This window comes from Medicago truncatula, chromosome 4 (genome assembly GCF_003473485.1).
Source record: "Medicago truncatula cultivar Jemalong A17 chromosome 4, MtrunA17r5.0-ANR, whole genome shotgun sequence".
In the NCBI taxonomy this organism is placed as follows: Eukaryota; Viridiplantae; Streptophyta; class Magnoliopsida; order Fabales; family Fabaceae; genus Medicago; species Medicago truncatula.
In genome coordinates, this window is record NC_053045.1 from 49,230,727 (window position 1) to 49,247,222 (window position 16,496).

General features: G+C 36.4%; 3 protein-coding genes across 3 annotated transcripts; 2 read left to right on the plus strand and 1 right to left on the minus strand.

Annotated features, from left to right (window-relative positions):
• The first annotated feature begins 315 nt into the window (after positions 1-315).
• LOC25493603 (putative glycerol-3-phosphate transporter 4) lies at positions 316-4,901 on the plus strand. Its single transcript, XM_013602147.3, has 3 exons — positions 316-1,530; positions 2,686-3,231; positions 4,278-4,901. Exons 1-3 carry the CDS (start codon positions 609-611, stop codon positions 4,313-4,315), a joined length of 1,506 nt encoding a protein of 501 aa, XP_013457601.1. The 5' UTR covers positions 316-608; the 3' UTR covers positions 4,316-4,901.
• A 4,706-nt stretch (positions 4,902-9,607) lies between these two features.
• On the plus strand, positions 9,608-13,454 carry LOC25493604 (GTP-binding protein YPTM2). The gene is made up of 8 exons (XM_024782735.2): positions 9,608-9,764; positions 11,162-11,234; positions 11,725-11,772; positions 11,864-11,911; positions 12,337-12,408; positions 12,506-12,661; positions 12,775-12,878; positions 13,021-13,454. The coding sequence occupies exons 1-8, from the start codon at positions 9,751-9,753 to the stop codon at positions 13,112-13,114; spliced, it is 609 nt and encodes a 202-aa protein (XP_024638503.1). The 5' UTR covers positions 9,608-9,750; the 3' UTR covers positions 13,115-13,454.
• A 324-nt stretch (positions 13,455-13,778) lies between these two features.
• LOC25493605 (pentatricopeptide repeat-containing protein At4g16835, mitochondrial) lies at positions 13,779-16,493 on the minus strand. The gene has a single exon (XM_013602149.3). It carries the CDS (start codon positions 16,379-16,381, stop codon positions 14,477-14,479), a length of 1,905 nt encoding a protein of 634 aa, XP_013457603.1. The 5' UTR covers positions 16,382-16,493; the 3' UTR covers positions 13,779-14,476.
• Between the last annotated feature and the right edge of the window lie 3 nt (positions 16,494-16,496).

The following is a 16,496-nucleotide window of genomic DNA, read 5'->3' on the forward strand; positions in this document are numbered from 1 at the left end:
ATTTATGTTTTGAAATTTTTAACAAATCAAACCTATTTTAATCGAAGAATATTTAATTTTACAAAGTTCGAATTTATGGGTATAAAAAAAATAAAGTTCAAATTTACCTTCTAAAATGGATGAGATTTCTTTTGGCTTAACTAAAAATTATTAAACTTGAATTTGCATTTTGAAAAAAAGAATATGTCGTTTATTTTAGTTCTATCCAATTTCAAGAATTAGGTTTGCAAATGTTTGATAAAAAAAAATGGTATATGTAATCTCAAAATATCATGCATTTTCATCAAAAAGACAGGAAAAATTAAGAACTTGTCAAAAAAATGAAAAAAGCCAGGTGTCACCGTCGTAGAGAACGGTGAGGACGGCCGAGTAATTACTCACCACCAGTCACAAAATCCACGTGTGACTCCTTAATTAACCATATATTGCCACGTCTTCCTTCTTCTCCCTCCCGCCATTCTCGCCCTCCCTCTCTCTGTTGTCTAATTCTTACCCTTTCTTTCACCCCCCAAAATCTTCAACTACAATCTTCTTCATTACCCAAAACTCAATTAATTAATTAATTAATTGAGGATCATACTTACACAATTAATTAATTACCATTACCAATGTCATCATCTTCTACAAGAGAACCACCACCCGGAATCAAATTAATACGAAACAAAGAATGGAACCTTCAAACATACCGTTACATGGTTTTACTAATAACATTCATAGCCTACGTTTGTTACCACGCTTCACGTAAACCCACCGGAATTGTCAAAAGCGTTCTATGTCCACCCAACAAAACCCACGGGTGGGCCCCATTCAATACCCCAGAAGGTGTCTCCAAACTCGGAGAAATCGATGTTGCATTTCTTGCATGTTACTCTATCGGCATGTACGTTGCAGGTCACTTAGGTGATTCGTTAGACCTACGTTTGTTTCTTACGACGGGTATGATTGGGAGTGGAATCTTTGTTGGTCTTTTTGGTATGGGTTTTTTTTGGAATGTTCATGAGTTTTGGTTTTTTTTGGTTATGCAAATGATTGCTGGGTTGTTTCAAGCGACGGGTTGGCCGTCGGTCGTCGCCGTTATCGGTAACTGGTTTGGGAAGAGGAAGAGAGGTTTGATAATGGGTATTTGGAATGCACATACTTCTGTTGGGAATATTAGTGGTTCTCTTCTTGCTGCTAGTGTTTTGGATTATGGTTGGGGTTGGTCTTTTGTTTCTCTTGGTGGGTTGATTATGTTTGGTGGGGTTATTGTGTTTTTTTTCTTACCTGCTTATCCTGAGGATGTTGGGTTTTCTTGTATTCATGGTGATGAAGAGGCTCAGGTTGTTAAAACTGTTGGTGGTGATGGTGTGGTGGTTGAAGGAGAGAGGGAGAGTGGAAGTGGAAAGGGTGGTGATGGGAGAGGGAAGAGTATTGGGTTACTTGAAGCTTGTATGATACCAGGGGTTATTACTTTTGCTTTGTGTCTTTTCTTTGCTAAGCTTGTTGCTTATACTTTTCTTTATTGGTTGCCGTTTTACTTGACTCAAACAGGTAATCTTCCATCACCTACATTGCATTCTAAGTACCTATAGTAGAGAGTATGTTTTGTTTCATGTCTACATGAAGCTGTCACACGGACACCGGTAATAATTTAAGAAAAGAAAATGAAAGTAATTGAAGTAACTATGCGTTGATGTTGGACATTTGACCAATGCTAGACATCTGACGCACCATCAATCAGCAGAAGTGTATTTTCTACATAGATTAAAACCGCTCCTAAAATTGTAGGACCATGTCAACTTGGGAGACAGTCTATATTGATGAATCAGCGGTATTCATAAAATTTCAGGATGTTGTCTACTTAATTTACGTAGTCTTTCAAATCAGAATATTTTAACATATTATTCATTTTGAGTGTGTCAATTTAGTTTAAAAATTATACATTGAGATCAAGTATGATTGAAGATTATCAACACCATAGATCATTTTAAAATTGCTCGACTTTGTACCAGCAGGGATTGAGTCTAGCAGAAACTTGGCAAATCAAGGTTTGAGTCCCAGTTGAGAGAGATGTCCACATTTAGTGAGAGTTTCTCGAATAAAATTACAACTATTGAAGAGGGAACCTATGAGAAACCAAAAGAAAAAGTTGTTCGACTCTATAACTTTAGGGACTAAATTAGCGATTCACTGTGTATAGTTGGGTATATTTTAGACAGTTGATTGAAATTGCATAATTGACCAGTTTCTGCGTGTGTGAATTATTTTGGAAGCTGGCATATACTGATTTTTTTCAGAGATGGTAAATACTTCATATTAAAATAAGCTCTTTCCATTTCTTGTTCTGCTTTAACATATGGGAGTTATAGGTCATCCAAGCTTTTAGTCAGTGTTTATTTGTTTTGTAGAACCAAACTCATGAGTGTAAATTCTTACACATATCAGTAACTTACAGAAGCACATTGAGATACTGAAGTGTTAGCTTTCTATATATAACTTATATGATTGCAATTTATATGAGAAGGTGACCCAGTCTAGGGAGATAATGGTTTTCAATGTTTATAGTTACATATTAGTAAAGTTATAGTCACACTCAGGTTGATAAGCTTGTGTCCCCTAAAACATGTTTAGTTTGGTTCATTTCATTTCAAATACAATTGGTCACAAACCTTTGTCTGCCATAAAAAATTAACGTTCATGTTGCAGAAATCGGCGGGAAGTATCTGTCTGTTAAATCTGCCGGGAACCTTTCAACCTTGTTCGATGTGGGTGGTATTTTTGGGGGAATACTTGCTGGCTACATGTCTGATAAACTCAGTGCCCGTGCTATAACCGCAGGCAGCTTCATGTATGCAGCAATTCCTGCTATGCTTTTATACCGATCATACGGTAGTGTTTCTATGCATGTCAACATTGGACTTATGTTCATAACTGGATTATTCGTAAACGGGCCTTATGCACTTATTACTACTGCCGTCTCTGCTGACTTGGGTACACATAAATCTCTCAAAGGCGATTCTCGTGCTCTTGCCACGGTGACTGCTATCATAGACGGTACTGGATCAGTTGGTGCAGCTATTGGACCTCTTCTTACAGGTTTCTTGTCAACAAGGGGATGGGATGAAGTTTTCATGATGCTAGTTTTGGGTGCTTTTATTGCTGGCCTTCTTCTGTCACGTTTGATCTTAGCCGAAATTGCGGAGAAAACTGGCAAAACTATGTCTAATAGTAATGGACAGCAAACTCCTGGAGGTAAGTATCAAATCTGTCAAAAGATGGTTACTTCTAACTGTTTAGAAGTTATATAATCGATTTCGTTGCTGCTTTGCATTCCTAGTTTCATGCATTATCATGTTTGAATTACGTCAAAGTTGGATCTTGAATTTTGAACTTCTGTAATTTTTCTACCTGTCTTATCAAGGAGCCCCTAATATCAACCTCTTTTATTAGGATCCAACCCATGGTCCTTACTAATTGACCGACAATAGTAGGTAGATTGTAGTCCTTTCCAGTTTACACCGTACAAATCACTTTTCCATTCCCCCCTTTTCATTCCATTTCACATTGTACATCCTCCTTCCATGTACATCTTTATGAGGAGCAATGGTGGGAGAAGACCTTCGTCGGCCAGGACCCAGAGAAGGCTTGGTTGGCATCCATTGATGTTCACACTTGGTTCCTCGCAAGCCTTATTTGCTGCCTCTGCTTCCTTGAATGCAATTTTCATATTATTTATCAATATTTGATGAAATTAAGAAATAGGAATGACTTTACGTGTTTAATGTAATGATTGATCACACAAGGATGTCGTAGCCTTTGGATCTGTTGGAATGCTTGTTGGAAATGTTGACAACTTCAAGGAAGTCGCTGTACTTTTGGAATTGTTATCTGTGTGTATTTGGGAGTCTCACAGGACCTCCATCGAACACTTTTGTCAGCGTTGTTGTGTCCCCTAACTGTGATTCATTGCTTGTTGTTGTTGCTGCGTTTCTTCAGCCTGGGATTCATTCAGATTCATTCATTTTTAATTCCAAAAACTCAGCCATATAAATTGGTTGCTATGAATTGCGGAATTAATTGGTTGTGGCGGTGGTTTCCAACACAACACCAAACCAACAACTTACATTTTTCTCAATTTGTATGATGTAAATTGGAAAGGAACAAAACCTACCTGCTATTATCGCCAGCCAATTAGTAAGGATCATGGGTACACCCTAATAAAAGATGTCCATATTAGGGGCTCCCGTCTTATCATCCTTAGTAATCTTTGACATATTGGGAATTTTTTTTCTTTTCAGATGCTGCATCTCAACCGCTTCTGGAAGAAGAAAGGTGACTGTAATCGAGACATCATGAATAAGTCAAAATATAATGCTTGGTACTTGGCTCGGCTTGTTATTATGTATGAGAAAGTTGTAAGATTCTGTTAATGTTCCATGAATTTAGCTTGCTGCAGCCACTTCATTGTTCTTATTTTCAATGAAGATGATATATGTCTCTGCTGATAAAGTCAACAAGTATTACATCCATTTAGTTGTCTATGGTATACTCTAGAGGGTTCCAGATGGATTCATGGCTTCACACTCACATTCAAAGAGTCATCGTTTTCAATTTTGCCTGCAGCAGGTTAGGTATACAACTAAGTTTTTATCTTGATCATAATCCAAATCCTCTCCAGCCATCTCAAATCTTGTTGAGATTTAGAAGAAAAAGGTTCCTCAATTAGACTTGTATATACAAATAACTAGATAATTGTCGGTACATACTAGCCTATGATACATGTGTTTTTTACTTTCGTTCCTTTGTTTTGTTGGTCGATCCTGCTTAATGTTTGAGCAGTGTTTAGACAGTCATTTTTGTTGTCTTCATTTTAGGTACTTTTCTCAGATAAAAAATAAATACGAGTAAACTACCTTCAATAATTGTTTTTTATTTGAAAATGCGAGCTCAACTGATAAAGTTCTTTGCATGTGAATATCATTGTCACCTTGGATGTGTATGTGCTTGCGTGTGTTCTTAGGTAGCATAAGAGTAGTAACTATTGAAATCTAAAGGATTCCCATATCAAAACTGCATGTTCGGGCAAAATGTGGGTGTCTTATTCATGAAGTTAGAATGTATTTAACTCAAGATTTGTTTTAATTATGCCATTGCTTTTTCTTGTTGATAAAGAAATGGGAAGATAAGATAATGGGCTAAAGTTTATATTTACTCAGAAAAAGAAGTGAGTTGGAATATAACTTGAAAAGGGAATAAGACTAAAATGATTTTTCTTTTTCCTCTTTATTATTTTGACAAATTGCACGAGTGGGAAAGAGAAAAGAGAATGACACAACCTCCGCAACCCAAATGAGAGTGATATGCACCTGACGTGTTTTTCACTCACACTCATGGAATACATCCTAAGAAAGACAACAAGATCATTAACATAATGTGAAAGTGACACATGAATATGTCGTTTATAGTGGATTACATGTTACTCTTTTTAGACCAAGTGACAAATTAATTGAGTGCATGTTTGGACCGATGGTATGATTGTCAAAATTACGGCGAACACATTTTGAAACTTCTACAAAATAAAGTTTCAAGAAGAAAAATATTGTCATACGTGAAACTAATTATTTTCATTTGAAATAAATACAACCAAAAGTAAAATACCATTTGTGGAATACTAACATGACAATTGCAATTGCCTGTTTACCACCCCAACACAGCTGGAATAAAAATCATAGCCACGGGCTTGTATCTTTTGCTCATCTTTATTGCTTTTTCTATAAAGTACATTTTCCCACAGCAAAGACGTATGCTTCCCTGCTTTTATCTAAAGCCCCTTTTATTCCACGTCCCGAGACCGTAACCTTTTAATTATGCTAGCTAATTATATGTTAATTTCTATTTATTTATGGCATATTCATTTCTATAAATTCTATTCTTAAAAGATTGCTTTATTTTTACATGAAAACAAAATGAATTTTTTTTTATAGATAGATGAGATGATAAAGCTATCATAAATTCTCACACATAAAGTGAAAGTATCGGAGTTCGAATTCCGATCATGACATCAGGCATAACAATTTCGACATTTTTGTCAGTTGAGCTAGAACTTATGATACAAAAAACATAAAATCTAGTCATAAATCGTAATTACAAGGGTCATATTAACATATTTTTTGTTAAACAAATTTGAAATAGCTTAATGCGTGTCAAGGTAACCCTTGATTGCATTGAGTTTTGGTGTAGTTGAGTGTCATTTTCACCGAAACAAACAGAGAAGAGTGTTTATTTATTTTATTTTTTAAACTTTTTTTTTCTTCCTATTATTATATCAAACTGAAACAACATTGCCCTGTTTAATTAATTAACTTCACTATTTAGAATCACTCCTAGTCCTTCATAAGGTTTTTGTGCTGTTGCCCAAGTTTGCTGTGTTTAGTTTTAGAGACATGACAGTTTTCACGGTTAATATTTCATCAAAATCAATCCAAACTGAACTGCTACATCCCTAAAATCTAGTACTCCATTTGATTTTAATTTTAAATAAATTAATACAAAAATATGATTATCACCGAAAATAGGATGATAAGTACATAATCAAACTTCAAGGATATCATTGTGTTCAACATTTACTATTTATCTATCTATTTTGACACACCAACAACATGACCATTACTACTATCACAAGTGAGTCAATTTTTTTTAATTTTTTTTAAGAAAACAACTTATAACATTTCATTGATAACAAGTGTATAAATACAAGATGGTATACCAAAAATAAGTGGCGGAACTAACTAATAACATGGCTGCCCCTAGAAAGGCGTGATCAGCCACACTTGTTTGCCATCTGTTAAATTCCATCTAAAAGTTTATAAAATAAGATGCAAAAATATTCCTTGAGGCCGAGGTGATATTGCCAAATTTTGTAGCAACTATCCGTCTATTGTGAAAGACGATTGTCGTTGTTTTGGAATCGAGCACAAAATTCATATTATCGAATTGCATATCACTAACTCATTTTAAGAATTTTTTTCCCGACCGAGTTCCCAAAAAAATCCCAAATCTGACCCCTATCACATTTATTTCCCAAAATGACCCACTTTCTATTTTTGTTGGTTTTTTTTTATTTGTCGTTTTCCTCATTCCCGCCCTTTGAAACGGCGGGAATGAGCCCCCTTCCCCGACACTTGTCTGCGCGTGACAGGCGCGACAGGTTTGACCATTTTTTTTTCCATTACCGCCATTTGAAGTGGCGGGACTGAATTATTAATTATTTTTTATTCGTTTTTTTATTTTTTGGGCAACATATGTACAATAAAAACACAAATAATAATAATAAATAAAAACATATTAATTTATTTGAACACATAATACATAACGTTATTAACTACCAGTTATTTATACTCGGACAATTTCTCTTAATATGACCGGTATGCCGACACAACCCACACTGTCTCGATGTCGGAGTCCTCTCTACAACCTCCTCGTCCATTTCAGTCCTTATGTGAGTACTATTGGGTCGACCTTTCTTTAGTCTTCGCATGTTTGGATTATAGCAAAGCACGAGACCGTCGTATGGGAGTCAATAACTCTTGTCCTGGACTACTTTGAATGTTGTGTTGTAGATGGAGTAAACACTCTCGTTTTTTAACACAACTGAAATAAGGGTTGTGTAGTCATGGCGAAATGAAGAACACGCGGCTATGACATGGGAACAAGGCAAATGTAAAGCTTGAAATTTTCCACAATCACACCACCCCGCTTGTAGGTCCACCTTGAAAGTTCCCATTGGCCTTCCCTCCATGTAGTTGATGGTCTCACGGACTGAGAAGGTATACCTTTCTCGGCCAAACTGTTCGACATGATGGGTGTTGAACTTAACAATGTCATATTTAATCGCATTCTCGCAATATTCATTGAACAAATCTCCGGAACCTACCTTTGCAAACGCTTTTTGAGCTCTATCGGCAAAGAGACATGCCAACCTATAGTAGGTTGATTGAACTATAGGTGTAACAGGTAGGTTGCGTGTTCCCGTAAACACAGAGTTCCACGACTTAGCGATGTTGCTTGTCATGTGGCCCCATCGTCGACCTTCGTCATATGCTTGAGTCCATTTTTCTTTCAGAATATTGTCCACCCAATCTAATGCACGCTGATTTGCCTTCTGGATTACACCACGATAGTAATCGAATAAGGGTACATTTAAGGCATATCTTGCACGTTAAGAAAAAACAATTAGTTAGATAGTGAACCTATTTAATAATAACATGATATAAAAAAAATTGTAAGATAATATGCTTACCGATATTATTTACAACATCCTTAAGATCTCTATCCTTGATTGTCCTCATGAGTTGAACCAGTTTCTTGCCAACCATTCCTTGGGTCATTGAATGCGTTTTTAATTGATTCATGTCTGTCGGAGACCATGCAGACAAATATTCCTTTTGTGACGTGCCTTCTTAGATTTTTCAAAAACAAAAAGTCCATCCCTCCTTTGTCTCACCTTCGACAGGCGCAAAGGAGATTGGAATCGTTTTATTGTTTCCATCTTGTGCTACCGCAAGCAACAATGTCCCTTTGTACTTGCCATACAACCACGTCCCGTCGACATGGACAACTGGTTTGCAATACCTAAACCCATGGAGGCATGGATAGAAGGCCCAAAATAGACGATGAAATTATGTCTCTCTATTCTCACCAATTTGCATTTTTAAATCAAAGACGGCCCCTGACATTTTCTCCTTCATCACATTCAACCATTGCAGAATATCATTATAAGATTCCTCCCATTTCCCGTAAATAGATTCGATGGCCGCGTTCTTTGCTAACCACGCCTTTCGATATGTGGTTGTGTAGTTAAACTTTTCTTTAATGTGCGCAATGATCAATTTTGCAATTGTTGGATAAATCACATGAGGAGGTTGGACAATACAGTTGGGGTTCAACTTGTTTGGCCACGTTATATAGATCCTTGTGTGACGGCGCAATATTTGGCACTAGCGACATGCATGGGTGCACAATTCTTTTACAAGCATGGGCGTGGTCAAGAATGTCATGCTTAGCTCCCGTGCCCAGGATACTACCACAAGCTCATGCACAACTTCCGCTATATAGATCCTTGTTGAGATACCGTCACTAAATTAGAATTTCACGTCTTTCATTAAATTCAACTTCACTTTTCAACTAATATGCTAAGTGTCTGGTTGGAAAGGGTTTACCTTCACCAAACAGACATCTACACAAAATACCAAAGCAAGTCTGTTGTGATTCCACGAAGCTGATAGTTGGAGCTTCTGTGTTAAAGCCGTTTTTTGTTGTGACTTTATATAAAATGTGAATTGCAAAACACATAAACAAACAACAACTAAGATTTGTTTGACTAAAAAATTAATATATATACACTTACACTTACAATATCTATCGTTATGAGGAAACACCTTCGATCGGTTTAAACTCGAGATTCATAGTTGTGTGTAAGTAAGGAAAATTTAATTAAAAAAATAAAATAAAAAAATGTCAAGGAAAGAAATTATCCAATCAGGTAATTGGGTAAATGATGCAGAACACGTGGCAAGCACCGAAGTAGTTGGCATACGTCACCCCACTCCATTGATGCATATACCTCCGACACCAAGCGAGTCATTTTAAAACTCACACGTTTCCTTCATTTCTTCTTCCATCTTTCGCTTCTCAATTTCTCTTCTTCTTTCTCCGGCGACCGGTAGCTCCCTTCGCCGCCAAACCCTTCCTCCGATTCAACCTCTCACCGTCATGAATCCTGAATAGTAAGTCCCAACTCTATTTTCTGTTTCCTTTTCTGCTTAACACTTCTCCAAATTTCCCGTCACAAATTAATTCTTCCGTTTCTTATTTTAAATTTAAATTTAAATTTAAATTTAAATTTAAATTATTCTTATTCGACCTTGTTTAGTTAGATCTGCGTATTCGTTGTTTTGCGATGGTGAATTTTAGTGCTTTCTCAACTGTTTTACTTTTTATCTGATGCATGGATTGTGAAATTTGTTCATGGATCGTGTTTCTCCAAAGTTCCTTGCTGATTTAGATCCGTTTAATTAATCGATTGATCCGTTTACTTATCATGTTAAGTTATTTTTAGTCTATTTTATACATGTTTGATTATGTGATCCACTTTTGATTTTTATTTTTAAGCAAGAGATTTTCAATTTTCATAAGGTAAATGCATGTGAACTCTAAGGTCTCTGTGATGGATATTACATGTGGATTTCTTAAAATTGATACACATGGGATGGCAATGTTTGTTTTATATAATACAGACGGATGAGACTCGGAGACACTGATAATAATTTGAGAAAATGACATAATGTAATCATGTGTGCCAGTATCAAGACACTGCATGTGTAGGACACTAGACACACCTTCATTCACAAGTTTCGGCGTTTTATGATTGATTTGAGGGAGTGACCGAATGGTTTTTCAACTTGGAGATTTATATAGTTTGTTTCTTCCACGGCTGGTATAAGGGGATCTTGAAATTGAAGTTCTATTCTATAGATAGATATATGAATATGATGTCCAAGTAAAATTTGGTCCTCCCTATGGTAATAGGTTTAAAAATTTATTTGAGGCATTTTTTAGCTGTTGAACTATTTCTGAGATTGATATGTCTTTTGTAATCTTGTACTAAGTAATCCTCTAATGGACGAAAGTATTTTGTGTAAAGCTAGTGAAGTCCATGTGGGATATGTGTTAAAAAATGTTGTACAGGTCATGAAACAGTTTAATAAAGAAGAATGTGTTGTCTGTGTGCATGACTTCAATCAATCTAGGATTAATTAATTATAAATGATGTCCTATATATGTGGCAGCGTACATGCTACACCTTTTAGACAGTCATGTTTTGCTGTCTACTGTGGCACACATGAGCTTGAGTTTTGCTGATTAGCTCGAACATGATTGAATTATGCTTTTTGTCTACTTGAATCAACTTCTTGTCTCCATTGGTATATTATTATAAAATAATTATGATTCTTGATTATTTTATAATAGATTAATGCTTATAAAAGTTAGTCCATTATAGACTAGAACTCATTTGGGCCATGTCACAGTCACCCATTTTGCTATGGCCATTCTTTCTAGGAAAAAGATAGGCATTGATTAATAATATCATATCTTTGATTGGGGCATCCTATGTTATTTTCAGTGACTATTTGTTCAAGCTTTTGTTGATTGGAGATTCTGGTGTGGGCAAGTCATGTCTCCTCCTGAGGTTTGCTGTAAGTTCTGAGACTCTGTCCCCCCTCCCCTTCTTTAGTTAACTTGTGCTTTATGGTCACCTTTTTCCAATTAATGAAAAATGAAGTTCAATATTCACATTTCCCACTATTAGATTTTCATATAAAATTGAATATTCAGAACATATGGATGTGTTTTTAAGCATTGAAAAAGTGTGTGTGTTGTCATCCATAGTGAGCTTGTGAGTAGGCTATATGCACGAGAGAGTAAAAGGAGTAAATCTTGACCATAAACAATGTACGGTCAAGATTAAAAGCTTTCATTAGTCACTTCAATTTTTCAGAGTCACAGCTCTATTTGTATCAATTCGTGGTTTAATCGAGCGGCAAGATCTACTCCTCTTTCTCACATAAAAAAGACTCTTTCACTTGACGGTTAAGGATGCGATGTCAAACAAAAGCTTTCATCTTGAATGATATTTTATGAAGTGGAGGAGGTTACACTTAATATTTTTCTTTTTCTGTGAAACAGGATGATTCATACCTTGACAGCTATATCAGTACCATCGGAGTGGACTTTGTAAGCATTCTATACCTACCATTTAACCTTATTTCCATGTTGTTTTCAACTCTAGTATGTGACTTATTATTTACCATGCTTCCTTCTATAGAAAATCCGCACTGTTGAGCAGGACGGGAAGACCATTAAACTTCAAATTGTAAGTCAGCGACTAAGTTAATATTATTTGAATACTGAACTAGTTGTTATTGGTTCTGAACTCTGATGGGAGTAGTTTTACACGAGTCTATCTATGCCAATTTGTTTTCTACATCTAAATTTCGTTTTTGAGATTTGTTTCAATTAGATGTAGAAAAATCAATTTGAACACGCGTAGAAAAAATTATCCATGAGAAGTTTATAATACCCCCATGTCCATTTGATAAATGTCTCATTCCAAGTTTTTCCAGTTACCAATTGTGTCCTTGGATCATTTGAACAGTATTATTTAAGGTTATAAAGGTACCCATTGAATATTAGGAAATCAATTTCCTTTTCAAACACTTCAGCCCAATTATCTGGGATTGGTTCTTTACTGTATTCTGTAATTGTTGACAGATTTTTCTGCATCTTTTTATTGTATAGTGGGACACTGCTGGTCAAGAACGTTTCCGGACTATCACTAGCAGCTACTATCGTGGGGCTCATGGCATAATTGTGAGTCTTTCTAAACTGGCCCTTTGTCAGCAATATCCTTTTTACATCGTCTTGGGAAACAATGGTGTAATCTTTTTGATTTTTTTTTTTTTTGCAGGTTGTTTACGATGTCACTGACCAAGAGAGCTTTAACAATGTTAAACAGTGGCTGAATGAAATTGACCGCTATGCAAGTGAAAACGTTAACAAGCTTCTAGTTGGAAACAAGAGCGATCTCTCGGACAAAAAAGTTGTGTCCTCTGAAACAGCAAAGGTGATTCTAAATTTGTTGATTTATGCTCCATATACATGTCCCACTTCCAGTGACATTTTTTCTAAATCTTCCTTTAATCTAATATTTTGATGTTTGTGCCTTTTGTTCATCAGGCATTTGCAGATGAAATTGGAATTCCTTTCATGGAAACTAGTGCTAAAAATGCCTCCAATGTGGAACAAGCTTTCATGGCCATGGCTGCTGAAATTAAAAACAGGTATGAAATTTCTGTATGTAAAGGACAACTGTTGAGCTTTTTGCATGAGTTTGTGAACTTCAAAGAACCTTGTTTAGTCAATGGATACTGATCTACCTTGATTATTAACCTCATTTACTTGTCCCTGGTACTTTTTTCACAGAATGGCAAGTCAACCAGCCAACAGTGCCAGGCCTGCAACAGTCCAAATTCGAGGACAGCCAGTGAACCAGAAGGCTGGTTGCTGCTCGTCTTAGAGACCAAGTATTCATGGTCTTAGAAGTTCCATGTGTCTCTGTGGCATGTAAAACTAGCTTTCACATAATGCTTTCATATGAAGATTGTTCGTCAATTTACTCTTTATTGTTTGTTCAGATCGTTGTTAAAACTTCAATTCTTTTATGTATTTGATTAAAAAATTATGTACAAAAGTAGGAATATTGTTGAAAAACAGTATTTGCCTTGTTCGTCACATTTACGTTACTCAATAGCTTCCCGTAATCGCTCACTTATCTCTTTAGGAGTTGGATGCTCTTTAATTGCATTGTAAGTCTATGAAATAAAATATATCGAAAACTGAATTTTTATCTTTGAAAAGGTTCACTTATTATCAGTTAATTTTGTTTTCTAATCAGTATGCTGAACATATCTTTTGCTCTAAAAAGGACTTCTAGAGTAAACTGTATTCCTTGAGCCATTGCTTGAAGATGACATATATATGTTGCGCACAGATTCACAGTTTTTCAATGTATTGTAGAGTATTGTTCTGTTGCAAATTTGCAATTTCACGGGTTAATCAATTTTGGTCCAAATATTTGGTGATTTGATTGATTACAAAACTATATGGGTAAATAGTCTTATAAATTGATGAAATAATGGTTTTTTTTTTTTTTTTTTTTTTTTTAAAAAAAAAAAATTGATAAACTAAAACCCAACCACAAGATGTGAAAGGATTAAGAAAGTTGAAACAATCCACTGCAAATATGCAGGAATCCAGTTTTACATGCATAATCATCCACCACCTATGAAAACTACTCGAACGTAATTTAGACAAGCAGCTCTCTTTAAAAATCACAAAGTTATGCTCGTCAAGTAGTATTCCAACAACTCCAATTTTTCCCAACCAAATCACCTGCATTTTGAAGTCCAGGCTAGTTCTATGCGAAAATCCTCAATAATGATAATTTAACTAGTTATAAAAAATTAAAGAATTTTCAAATAAAAATAATAAATTCAGTAAGCAACTGATGCTCCCAACTCCATTGCACCACCATGGATAGATGCCAACAGTCAAAAAGGTCACGTATTTTGGGACGGCGTATTGCTTTTATTTTCTTGAGGCTACAGTTGGGTAAGCACTTGTTCATGGGGTGCTGGCAAGCAGCAATCAATTGCATTCTCTTGCTCTTAGTCTGTCTAGAGCAGGCTACTAACTACTTTGAGTTCATTTTCAACATCATAGCCAACTTAATGCGATGCTAGAGCAATGAACCTTGAGGTTTCTTTTTGTGAATCTGATTCCAAATAAACTTCAAGGTGAAGAGCATGACATCATTGCTCTTGCAATAAAAGCATACCCTTAAATTTAACACCATTGTTGTATCTGAACGCCGTCAAACTTACCAGTAATCGCTGCAGGAGCATAACCCATCCTTGAAATGATGAAACCTTGTGGTGTCCCTTACAATGATTTCTCTTCCTTCTATTGCTGAGATGTACTTGATTGCAGAGTGGCAATCTCCACAAACCCTCAAATTTTTAAACACCCGGATTGGTACCCCTAATGGTACCTTTAAAAGTCCAAATGCAATTGCTAGTTTCTCACTATGCCGTAAAAGAAGCTGTTCTTTCAACTCCTCTCCCACATCATGCAATGCAAATTCAAGGTCTGGCACATAACCGGCCAACTTCATTTTCGTCTCCAATTTATCTAGTTTTTCATGTATAGAAACCAACTCAGGGTGTAGCCTGTCATTTGACCTAAACTCGTGCACAGCGTTGTTTATTTCAATCCAACTATATCCAGGTGGCTTCACAACATTATTTTCTTTCATTGATTTTCGGACTCTAGCAACATGTTCCCATTTGCTTTGTGCTGCATAAACATTAGCCAATTGAACATATCCAGTTGCACTAGTTGGATCAAGCTCAAGCAGATTCTTAGCAGCAAACTCAGCCATGTGCATGCTTTTATGAATCCTACAAGCACCCAGAAGTGTACCAAATATGGCAGGATGTGGCTTAAAAGGCATACTTTTTACCATATCTACAGCCTCAGATAACCTACCAGCTCGGCCAAGAAGATCAACCATGCATCCATAGTGTTCTGGCCTAGTTTTAATACCAAATTCCTTTACCATTGAGTTAAAGTATTTGGTCCCAAGATCTACCATTCCTGCATGGTTACAAGCTAATAACACTGCAACAAAAGTAATCCAATCTGGCTTTATCTCACTCTTTTTCATCTCATCAAACAAATGAAGAGCCTTTTCGCCAGCTCCATGTTGAGCGTAACCAGAAATCATTGCATTCCATGTTACAACATCTTTCCGCGGAATCTGAACAAATAAGTCCCACGAATCCTTAAGATCCCCACACTTAGAATACATGCTAATCAATGAAGTTACTGCAGTTGTATCCCTGCTCAATGGAGATTTACAAACTAACTGATGAACTTGTTTTCCCGTCTGCAAAGCTGATAAATCACTACAACCCAACAACACACTAGTCAAGCTCAAAGCATTAGGTTTAACCCCAGTTTCCAACATTGTCTTAAAAAGCTTTAACCCATTCTCTGCTCTACCATTATCAACATACCCAGCAATCATAGCATTCCAGGTCACCAAAGTCTTCAAACTCAATTTCCAAAACAACATTTCCGCCAATCCAACCCTCCCAAATTTCATGTACCCAGTGATCATCGCAGTCCAAGTAATCACACTCTTCATAGGTGCAGCGTAAAAACACTCCACAGCCGCATCTAAATCCCCACAAGCCACATATCCAGACACCATCGCACTCCACGTAACACAGTTTTTCTCCGGCATTGCCACTAACAATCTCCGCGCCTCATCCATCATCCTAACCTGAGCATAACCCGAAAGCATAGTATTCCACGACGCTGTATCCCTAACAGGCATCCAGTCAAAGAAATCACGGGCATTATGAATTCCAAAATGGTGCAAATAACACGCCAACATTGTATTATACGAAACAGTGTTTGGTTCGGGAATTTTATCAAACAGTTGGCGAGCGCGTTCGAAATTCCCATGTTTCTTTGCAAATGCACCTAGGATAGTGTTCCAGGTAGTTGTAGATATCACTGTCATGTTATGAAACACACGGAGAGCAGAATCAATGTCACCGGATCGGACGTAACTCGCGATGAGCTGGTTCGAAGCGATGACATTGCTATGGTCGTGATCATAAGCATGGTGGGTTTTAGTGTGGTTGGTTACAGTAGCAAAGGACGAGATTGAAAAAGTGTTTAACTTGTTTCTCCTCAGGAATCGCAAACAATACATGTTTTTTAATTGCTTATGTTTCAAGGTCCAAGATCTTCTGCGTACGAGGATGTTAAAAAACAATTTTCAGTTTTTTCAAATTCGTGTCAGGTTTTCGTCACTTCGTACGAAACGA

What these genes read in the sequence shown, in the direction of transcription:
- LOC25493605 (XM_013602149.3), bottom strand. Translation starts at nt 16,381, where the DNA reads ATGTATTGTTTGCGATTCCTGAGGAGAAACAAGTTAAACACTTTTTCA.
- LOC25493604 (XM_024782735.2), top strand. An exon ending in GTGGGGCTCATGGCATAATT is followed by an intron (nt 12,409 to 12,505) that starts GTGAGTCTTTCT and finishes TTTTTTTTGCAG; the next exon opens with GTTGTTTACGATGTCACTGA. An exon ending in GCTGCTGAAATTAAAAACAG is followed by an intron (nt 12,879 to 13,020) that starts GTATGAAATTTC and finishes CTTTTTTCACAG; the next exon opens with AATGGCAAGTCAACCAGCCA.
- LOC25493603 (XM_013602147.3), top strand. Translation starts at nt 609, where the DNA reads ATGTCATCATCTTCTACAAGAGAACCACCACCCGGAATCAAATTAATA. An exon ending in GTTTTACTTGACTCAAACAG is followed by an intron (nt 1,531 to 2,685) that starts GTAATCTTCCAT and finishes TTCATGTTGCAG; the next exon opens with AAATCGGCGGGAAGTATCTG. An exon ending in TGGACAGCAAACTCCTGGAG is followed by an intron (nt 3,232 to 4,277) that starts GTAAGTATCAAA and finishes TTTTCTTTTCAG; the next exon opens with ATGCTGCATCTCAACCGCTT.